The sequence below is a fragment of the Triticum aestivum genome, unplaced genomic scaffold (genome assembly GCF_018294505.1).
Source record: "Triticum aestivum cultivar Chinese Spring unplaced genomic scaffold, IWGSC CS RefSeq v2.1 scaffold50709, whole genome shotgun sequence".
NCBI lineage: Eukaryota > Viridiplantae > Streptophyta > Magnoliopsida > Poales > Poaceae > Triticum > Triticum aestivum.
The window spans coordinates 10,443-21,094 of NW_025229271.1; the positions used below are offsets into that span (position 1 = coordinate 10,443).

At 46.1% G+C, this 10,652-nt stretch overlaps 1 protein-coding gene and 1 pseudogene across 1 annotated transcript; one reads left to right on the forward strand and one right to left on the reverse strand.

Moving 5' to 3' along the window:
* Positions 1–275: 275 nt before the first annotated feature.
* Positions 276–3,600, reverse strand: LOC123174946 (CBL-interacting protein kinase 10-like; annotated as a pseudogene).
* Positions 3,601–4,594: 994 nt separating this feature from the next.
* LOC123174947 (uncharacterized) lies at positions 4,595–10,649 on the forward strand. Its single transcript, XM_044590119.1, has 4 exons — positions 4,595–4,823; positions 7,697–8,431; positions 9,303–9,354; positions 10,433–10,649. Exons 1-4 carry the CDS (start codon positions 4,595–4,597, stop codon positions 10,647–10,649), a joined length of 1,233 nt encoding a protein of 410 aa, XP_044446054.1.
* The last annotated feature ends 3 nt before the right edge of the window (positions 10,650–10,652 follow it).

The following is a 10,652-nucleotide window of genomic DNA, read 5'->3' on the forward strand; positions in this document are numbered from 1 at the left end:
ATCAATGGTGTATAGGTAAGCGAAAATTTATCCATATATTGTTTCTCAGACGCTGTTTTTCTATAATAGTAGTGATCGAAACGCTTCTATATTTCTTTACGGAGAGAGCTACTAGTGATCTAAACGCTCTTATATTTCTTTACGGAGATACTAGTGATCTAAACGCTCTTATATTTTTTTACGGAAGGAGTAGTAGAGAAAACAGACCTAAGAAAGAATATAAAGAGAGAAAACCCACCAATGGTGGAAATTCTTCTCCAATCCTTAGTAGCAAGTACCAAAGTTAAAATATTCATGTTTTCAATTGAATAATGGTCAATACAGAAGTAGCATTTCATAATGAAAACATGACAGTAAACACATTAAACTACCTACAAAAATTAGACAAGCACATTATTGATTCCAACATGTAAATATTACACATTCTTGCAATTTCTACGCTTACTTAGTAGTCATACTATTACTAGGGCTGCTCACCTTGCCAAGCCCAAATAATGTCTTTCAAAGCCGGTCTCATATCATGTTTAACCTGCTGATACTCGAGAGTATCACCACTGGTCTTCCTGATTTCCACCAGATGAAAATTCGGTGCAATCTGAAATATCTCGGTATCTATGGACATTATGCCTTTCCTTCCCGGTTGCAAGCTCTGCATCTTCAACAACCCACCATCTCTCTTCATGAGTCTTAGCCGCAAGCGCTTTGCAATATCTTCAAGCTTTGTGATGATTGTTGCAGCTGTGTTGGTAGATGTGAATTTTGACTCTTTCTTGGACTTATCCTCAAACATGCCAGAGAGATCAAACCCAGAAGAAAGAGAAATGATGTCAAAAGCATTCAAGTTAGTGAGCTCTGTTGCTTCTTGTATTGTCTCGGTTGTACAGCTACTGAATGGATCACAAGTCGGATCCATGTCAACAGCAACAATGTCCTCCGTTGGTGTGTTATAGCTAATCAGTCCCGAGTCAAGGCCAGTCCTGAACCAAGAATTTTCCAAGATCTCTGAAAAGGAGATCCGTGTACCAGGGTTCGGATCAAGAATACGTCTCAGAAGCCTCCGGGCATCTGAAGAAAACCAGCTTGGCCATTTGAGTTCTGCTTTGTAAATCTTCTAATACATGTCCATCAAATTTGTCCTGAAAAGGGAGATAACCAGCCAACAGTACATACAAGATGACTCCACAAGCCCAGATGTCAGCTTTTGCACCATCATATCCTTTTTTACTAATCAGTTCCGGAGCAACATATGCAGGGGTACCACAAGTTGTGTGAAGCAGCCCATCTTGCCTCTTGCATTCTGCAAGTGCACTCAAACCAAAGTCAGAGATCTTTAAATTTCGGTTCTCATCAAGAAGAAGATTTTCAGGCTTCAAATCGCGGTGATAGACGCCTCGGCTGTGGCAGAAGTCAACCGCACTATTGAGCTGTTGGAAGTACTTGCGAGCAACATCTTCTTTCAGCCTTCCTCGTTGAACCTTGTTGAACAGCTCGCCCCCCTTCACATACTCTAGCACAAAAAATATCTTGGTTTTGGTGGCCATCACCTCATACAGTTGGACAATGTTTGGATGTTTTACCAACTTCATTACAGATATCTCTCGCCTTACTTGATCCATAGCCCACACTTGAAGATCTTCTCTTTGTCGATCACCTTGATGGCCACGCTCTGTGAAGTCTTGAGATTACGACCATAGTACACTTTAGCAAAGCTCCCTTGCCCCAGCAGTCTTCCCATCTCATATCTCTCCATCAAGATATTTCCCTTCTTCTCAGCTGCCATCTTGGCCGCTTCTTACGTACACAAAGGCAGTGATGTTGTAACTTGAGGTGGTGATCGAGAACTCAATGATGTGGACAACGCCTACAGATGGTCAATTGTTTCAACCATCTCCACAAAGATGGTAGATGGTTGAGCGGCCACAAATAGCACCATCCTGCGTATGCCCATGGAGCAGCTCTTGTATTTCAGTATCTTCAAAAGCTAGACTGTCAGTTCCCAGCCAAGGTAGTCCTCTAGCACACAAGCACATCTTCCGGCATTCCTGTGGAGGAGATATTTACCTTCGCACTGAAAGCCTAATACTGCAAGGAGGAAACACACGAATGATTAGGTACGTAACTACTAAAAAGTTTAGAATATATTTTTAATAAAGAAAAAACACTTGAACGAGGAAAACTTTCCAGTTTTTACGCATATGAATGGTATTTATTGCTTTCCAGAAGAATCCAGAAAGCAGATTCTTGCCTCTTAAAGAAAAATAAGGGCAAGCACTAGCAATCTTGCATAGATAAGATTTCTTATGAAGTATGTTTATTTTCATCTTTTGGTCTGAACTATCAAGATGTGTGTGTTTCTCTTTGCCATAAACAAACATATCAAGGCAGAGAGAGCTGGATGACATGGAACATGATCTGTGAAAACAACATCCTTGTTATAGAAGAGAAAATCATTTGTTCTAGAACATATGGCAAAAGAAATGATCTTGTTACTGAGTCCCGTTCATGCATCTAGTACGTACAATTGCAGACGAACAGAAAAATATCTGAAAAGCTCCAAAAGCTTGCAGACAAAAAAACTCAACAATTTGTACAGTACCGACCAAACAAATCGTTCAGAAATTTAGCGGAACAACAGACAAAGTTAGTCCCAACTCCCAACCAATGATCATCCAAGGCATGCATGCATATCTAGAAAAAACAGATCTGAATCAACGGAATTCTAAAGAGTACTTCATGGTTGTGTAATCACTTTTTTTTTTGCGGGTGATGGTTGTGTAATCACGTAAGGAGAGCCAAGGAAAGATGCAATTAGCTGCGTGTAAAACGCTGAGGTTTCTTCAAGATTCACGTCAAAGATTCAAATCCTTGCTGCTCCTAACCTCTTGAGAGATTGGAACGTACCAAAATCGTAAACCAGGATTAAAATCATAAAGCATATATAAAAGGTAAACATATGAGATAGTAGAAAGTTAGAAACATACTTGATCCAGACGAGTTGGAATTCTAGACGCAGAGGAGATTAGAACCGCGCCGGTAGAAAAGCCAAGAAACAAAGTCTTGCAGGAAGGTTCTGAGAAGAATCGAAGGTGAGCGGCGGCAGTGGAGAGTGAGGAGGAAGAAATAGTATTGGATGCGCAAACACCACGCTGGGAAGTATTTATAGGCGCTCCACGGTGAGATCTTTCTCCGATTCCCGAAAGGGTACCGACTTTGCACCCGCTGAACAAGGGTCCCAGCAGGGGCTAGTTCGTCAATATTTATTACTCGTATTGTTTTCTGTTCTTAGCGGGTCAAAAATACTTTTTTAGTCGCCTTGCATCACAAGTCTCATTCGAAATGGAAGAACAAGGATTTGCACTGGCTCTATATTGGACGCTTCCTGGAGCCCCGATCTGATGATCGACCTCGCCAGTTGCCACTAGACGATTGTGAGGCTCCGGTTTTCCACAGGCTGTCAATTTGTTTCACAGAAATACTGGGAAATATGTTGGCGCAAACCCGGAAACCATATGCACAAAGAAACTCAACTCGAGCACGAACTCGGAGCAATGGCGACGAACATCGCGGCCGGCGAACCGGCCTATATCTTGGCAACCTTTATTCACGGGTTTGACAGCACTCAAGAACTACATCATCTTGACTTTATACACCAGAAGACGCAGCGCCCACGCATGCGTAACCCCACGCGCGCACTGCCTCCGGAATCGGCCTCTTCTCGTCGTGAGCCACTCACTCCTCCGGGAGACCCGGCCAAGCATCCATGCAATTAGCTTGCACGTACTAACTACCTCGAGACTTATTTCACTGATGCATCCAACACGCGCACACACACTAGTCATCACGGGCACACACGCCCGCACTAAACACACAGCCATGACACACATGGTTTATTTCCTACTCCCTCCGTTCCAAAATAGATGATCCAACTTTGTACCCAACTTTATATTAAAGTTAGTACAAAGTTGGGATTTGTAGCTTTTACGTTGGCTCTCTGCTTTACAATGGCATGGCCACATGTCTAGAAGGAAATTAAGAACATCTCTAGCCAATCCTTCAAAACCAGTTAGAGAAGTAAAGATTTGGTTTTGCGGGGTTAAACAGGACCTAGCCCATTCCTTATCGATATTAGCCCCTCAATATCTTTACTCTTCTCATTGGCCGCCGCTTATATTACTAACGACGCCACTTCTCAAAAAAAACAATCCCCTCCCTGCGGCTACCTCTTTCCGCCTTGACCACATCCACTCCGGCGCTGCCCATATCCACCCGGCAACTCCTGCCCACACCCTCCGGCCCGCCCGCACCGCAACCACCCCCACACCCCCACTGATGCTTCCAATCGGTCGGCGCCGCCCCTAAATGCCGGGATATCACCGTCGGAGGTCCCTGCCGCCGATTCGAAACGTGGATCCATCCATGGCGTGCAGCCAACCCGAGCTCGCGCTGGCGGCAACTCCCACTCCTTCACCAACCTGCCACGGCCACTGCCGAAGAGGAGTATACTGGACCAGGACACTATCCATCGGTACTGGCTTCGCTCCTTCGAGTGGGCTGAACTCGTCGCGAGAGGGTACGACATGAAGGCCGTGAGAACATGAAGTTCCCATTTAGCAGCTGCGTGGTCCTAACGTTCATAGGCATCGACCCTCGAGTGGTCTCCCGCGGCGAGGTATGGGAGAACCGGGAGGCCTTTGAACGGCTTGAGATGGCGCGCTTTGATGAGGACTACATGACCGAGCTCCGCTTGATGCATTCGGAGCTCGTCGCCGAGGAGCGTCAGTTGCTCGAGATGTACCAGAAGGGGCTACCAACAAGGCTGGGCCGTCAGGTGGTGAGGTCATTGACCTTTGCTTCGGTGACCACTATGATGATGACGTGGACTGGGAGACGCTCATGAAAGAGGAGGAGTTTTTTTTTATTTATTTCTAAATCGAGTAGTTTATCCAATGTAGTTTAAATTTCATGTTATGCAGTACAGTTTGAATAGAAATGTGTGGTTGAATTGACTATTTTTAATCTTTGTTTGAATAAAACTGTGAAAAAAAGTTTGAGGAGTTAAATTTAAGATTTGGGCTAGGAACCATATAATTTTTTTAGCTCCTCCAATATAAAGAGTTAAGGTATAAGGAGGCTTTTGACGGCCTAAATTTTGAGGCATCGGTTAGAGATGCCCTAAGTATTATGTTTTGGGGAGTAGGGTGAGAGCACTGGCCTTTCATATAGATGACAAATGAGAAACGGTAATTCACCACTAAGCCCAAGCTCATATACTCCCAATGAACAGTAAATCCAAAAAAGGCCAAAAATAAAATTCGAAATTTTTCAGCATCGAAGATGCTTGAGTGCTAAGTGGCTGCAAAGTTTTGTGGTAAAATGACACCGGAGTAGCTCTCAACAAAAAGAATACGGGTCTCAGCACTGACCTTTTCAAAGTTTCTTTGACGGCCATTTATTGTTTTTAGCGCTTCCCAAATGTAATTTCAACATGAATTTTTTTCATGCAACCAGCGCATTTGAGCGTCTTTGATGTGAAAATTTTCATTTTTTTTTCTGAATATCAGTTTTTTTTTGTGAACAATCTTTGAAAGGCCGGGAGCCAAACGACGAGACAGAACGTTGGAGTAGAGTTTGCGCAAAGACTGATCGAACATAAGCACGGTATGTTAGAATTATTCGAGGATTTCCGTCGATCTACCGAGGACCAAGCAATCACACAAGCACAACACCAACATTTGTTACCGAGGTTCACCATCATGGCTACATCCTCCGGGCATTGACTACGGGCGCTTCTCCCCATGACACCGTCACAATATCGCACCCCGGCCGCCCGGGCGCCGGCACACGCCGCCTGCTCCCCCGCGTGCCCGTGCTATTATGTTGGCATAGGTTACATCGTGTGTCTATCCCCGCTATATATGAGAGGCCTAGGATACAAGTGTCCTACTTGGACACGATTTCATATCCTGTCAACACACGTACGATTTCAAGTCCAACTGTAACCTAACTTGTACAATAATATTCGACACAACTCTAACAAACTCCACCTTGACGAATATTCTCCACCACCTTGAATTCGTTCGTGCGACGAACCTCCATGTACATTGGACTTGAGATACGCCATGAGCACCGCTGCTACTCCCGGACTCCATATGACTCCACCTGCAACTGTAGTCCCTTCTCGTCTTCTTCACAGTCAACACTTGAGCAAAATTAAGTTTCTCATTGCTCTACTTTGTGCTCCCAACTTCCGGAGTTTCCGTTCAACGCCATCACACACCGGTAATTTATCTGCGTGAAAATAAACGAACTCACATATTGGATGTCACATACAAGAGTTACCTGAACTCAACATCGTCGCTCTTTCTTGACCATCTGTCTGAAACTTGAAGGAATTTCACCGTCGCCTTGTGTCACCCTGAGTCAAATTCACAGTTGTCTCATCCTTTTCCCCGGATAGTCTCTGACATGTCCCACAATTATAGCACTCCGCCTCCTTCTGTACTTGTCATCCGCACTTTGCCATGTGCACTGAACACCACAGAATATACAACCATGTACTCTCTCTGTTTTGACAAATCCAGACTTTTCGCCACTTTCTCAGATTCTCCATGGTCAACTCTTGTCCATCAACCGGCACCGATAGACCCAGTCACCAACTTGAATCCGGTACTCGTCAACACTGCTTCAGCACCCCCTTGCACACTTTATCTGGCCGCATGTCTGACCACCAGTGCCTTGGCATGTCGCTGTGTCCCGTGCTTACCGCACGCCTCGCCGCTATCACCGCGTCGAGCCTCTGCTGTCCTGGTCAAGTCTCCCGGGTAGCTAGCCCCCACTATCTCAACTCCCACTGCAGAGAACCATCGATCATCACCGACCGATGCCGAGGTCACGCCTCCATCAGACCATTGGCGCCCAGTCCGATCCACGTGTCTCTTGCTTTACCCGCTGAAATAAGCTTCGACTCTCCGTTAACTTACGCCATAGCCCCTCCATCAGCTCAGAGTGAAGTCATTCATCAGACTGCTACTCCACCTTCAACATGATTCCATGGTGGTTGTACGTGCCACCCTCCCGCTCCCTGTCAACTCCAAGCTCTCATGTGCACCGTCTTGAATCAACCCTGCGCCATAGTCTGTCGAAGTCGCACAAGCCCTCAGACCCGCACCACGTGTTTCCACGCCCCAGAAGTTGGCCACCATCAGCATCACGCTCCTATGTCGTCGTCGCTGAAATCACCGCCATCTTCTGCTTTGACCAACATCCCTGTCGATCCGTCAGACAGTCTAGTCCGACCCAGCCGAAATTATCCGACTGCAACCATACTCCAGCCTGCATCGTGTCCACCCGCACATCTCCGTGCATTGCCCGACGCCCTGTGTCTGCATGATTCTGATGACGCGCTTGTCCGCGCGCTCCGTTGCCTGTCCACACGCTACAAGCCATCCGAACAAACCAACCTAGCAAAACTTCCATGCAAACTTGAACGGTCAAATCCCTTGTCTGCAAATTATCTTGCCCATGTTTGATATATTAACTTCTCTGTGCACCCAGCAGTAAATCAGATCGTAATGATCCATCCCAACTACTCCCATGCACACGCGTTGGACCTAGCAACTCTTTTTTTTAACCAAACAAATCTCACGTATCAGCTTTGCCTTCGTCTAACCTTCCGTGTACTCTTTCCGTGACTCAGCTCCAAGCGCAGTGCAACAACTCCAGGGCTTTCAACGCGACGCTCCTGGGTGCAGCGGCCACGTCTGCCCTGTGATCTGCACCTCACGCGCGCCTGGCCCACTGCTGCTTCTGCCACCCGTGCGCGCCTCAGACTGGGCTGCCTTGTGTCCAGGTTCCTTTGCGAAACGACTCCTTGGCGATCGATCGCGGCGGCGATCGATTCTGACCGCGCGTGGAGCACGTTCTATTCCCTTTCCCTTTCCTGCTAGTTTCCTTTTTGGGAAAACCCACTCGACCACTCAACCGCATCTTATCCTATCCCCTGCGCCTCGCCTCCCTACTCTGCCCTGCCGCTTCCCCTCCTCGCCGGCGGCTCGGCTCCTCCCTCGCGGCAGCCCACTATCCCCGGCACCTCGCCTCCCTACTCTGCCTTGCCGCTTCCCCTCCTCGCCGGCGGCTCCTCCCTGGCGGCAGCGACCAATACGGCGAGACGACGCGGCCGCACGAGCGGCGGCGAGGTCAGCGGTGAATACGGCGAGGCGCCGCGTCCGCACGGGCGGCAGGGGCCAATACGGCAAGGCGGAGCGGCCGCACAGCCGCCGCGATGTCCAGGGGAGGAAGCGGCCAATACAGCAAGGTGGTGTCTGTCCGGCGGCCGTACGTCCTCCTGCTTGGGCTCAACCTCCCGCTGTGCGTCCGCACCGGCATCACCAAGCTTCCCAGCCGCGTCCGCGTCGGCTCCGAGGATGTCCCGGTACCCCCCTCCCCCTCCCCCAATCCCTATTACTTCCGATGAGTTCATAGCTGATGGCGGCCACGTTCTCTGTGCTCACGAACACCCAGTTTTGACAGGGGAGCAGCACATGGATGTCGATTTTTTGGCACCTCTGCTCTCATAAAACTAGTATGGATAGGTTCGTCAGGCACACCTTTGCTCGTTTTCAGCATGAGGAGGAAGAAGATGATTTAATTTCTTTGGAAGGACTAATCCTGTGAGGATGCTGTACAAGAAAATAGGAGCAATATGGATCTCAAAACTGAAGAAAAGCAGGCCACCTTAGTGGCTCTGTGCTCAGAAAAGAGGATTGCTTACTATTTCACAAAAATAGGATTTTTCTAAGCCATCCTCTGTCTATTAGGCCTTTTTCTAAGCCAGTCAAAATTACCAGGATAAAATCAGGGATTAAATGAGCGTTGGTTTGAACTCGACAAATATATTTTATCAGTTAACCATATTATGTAGCTACTGCATTGTCTTGCCGATAATCGTCTTCACACACGAGATATCAATTTGTATGTGTGATTTCATTTGAATCTTGTAAGCCATAAAATTATATTTGGCATCATCTGGTAGCCGGAACAATGTTTAGTGTTTACTCACTCAATGTGGGCTGGGTCCTATCTTGCTTTTGTTTACTATACTCCTACTTGTTTATGTTAGCAATTAGAAAACCTAAGATTTAGGGCCCAATTCCAGGCCCCATGACTAATTTGTTAATGCATTAACCAAATGTGAAATGTGGCAGCATCAGCATGAGTATCGGGGGCCATCCTCCTTGGAATTTTGTCACTCTGTTTTTCTTGCTGGTCAAAGTGCTAGTACTGACAGGGGTTTTTGTTCTCAGATTTGGCCACCGGAGAGGATTGGTTCGATTGGTTCAAAGGAGTAGGACACAGGTAAATTGAATTCTTTTGCCATTAATTTACCTTTTGCCAATTTTCCCACAACCATCCAAGTCAGAGTATAAGCGACAGTTCATACGATGCAGCCAGGCCCTGCATTTGTTGGTGCATCTTGATGTCTACCATTTGATACTTCACAATTTTGGTCCTTGCCCCCCCGGAAGCCAACCCCGTTCAGCGAATCTATGGCATGATTCAATTGCTGTGTCTCATGTCGTAACTCATCCGCCTCAGTCTCGTCTTTCGTTGACGCCGGAGCACAACGAAGTAGTGTTCGGGGGCGCATCTCTGCGGAAATCCTTACAAGTATCCGAACCGGCTGTGGAGATTGGAAAAGGAAATCCCTAGATGCATCTCTGAAACAATGACATTTTTTCAGTCAATGAACTGAGACTAGCAGTTCATTTTTATTCTGTAGGGGGGATCTTTCTTGGATGAAATTCTGAACACTATTCAAAGAAATAAGCAGCTGGCATTTGTTCAAGAATATACTAAGTCTGTGAACATTGTTTGTTTCTCTGTAGCAAGTTATTCTATAAATACTGAACACTATGCAAGGAAATCAGCAGCCTCCATTGTTCAAGAATGTACTAATTCTCTGAACATTGTTTTGCTTTTCTGTAGCAAGTTATTTCTATAAATACTGAACATTACAAGGAAATCAGCAGCTTTCATTGTTAAGAGAATGAGCTAATTCTCTGGAAAACGTGTTGTTTTTCTGTAGCAAATTATTGTATGAATTCTGAATATCTGTGCAAAGAAACTGAGCTCTGTTATTCAAACAACAGAGATAGAGCACAATCTGTATATACATGAGCATTAAGCTAGAAGAATTCCTAATGTTACTGTATTCCTTGTGTTTTTGGTTTTTTTTCTCTTCCATGCTGTAGCACAGAGTCCATAAGTTTCATTGTTATTGATTTTTGGTCAGTTACAAAGTCCAAACTATTTGTCAGATAAAGACAACTCATTTTTAGCTTCACCCATGTTTTGACTATTTAAGTTGGTGTACAACTGTACATGGTATGTAAATATAATAGTCTGTTCTAACCTATTCTCTGCTTTTTTCCAGAGCGTGGGCTCCGAACATTCAGCAAAACAGGGACATTGTGAATTTACTAGATTGCGACAAGTCTACACAGGGAATAGGCCGAGTTTGGAATGAGCAGCTTGCAGAGCTACTATGGCCTGAGTTCTCAAAGAGGAGATGGCATGGATTTAAGTACATTAATGTCCTTGTACGGCGGACGCCGAGACGAGCACGTGACACCATTGCCACCCTGTCTTAGCGT

What these genes read in the sequence shown, in the direction of transcription:
- LOC123174947 (XM_044590119.1), top strand. Translation starts at nt 4,595, where the DNA reads ATGAAGTTCCCATTTAGCAGCTGCGTGGTCCTAACGTTCATAGGCATC. An exon ending in GCTACCAACAAGGCTGGGCC is followed by an intron (nt 4,824 to 7,696) that starts GTCAGGTGGTGA and finishes TCCGTGACTCAG; the next exon opens with CTCCAAGCGCAGTGCAACAA. An exon ending in TCGGCTCCGAGGATGTCCCG is followed by an intron (nt 8,432 to 9,302) that starts GTACCCCCCTCC and finishes TTTTGTTCTCAG; the next exon opens with ATTTGGCCACCGGAGAGGAT.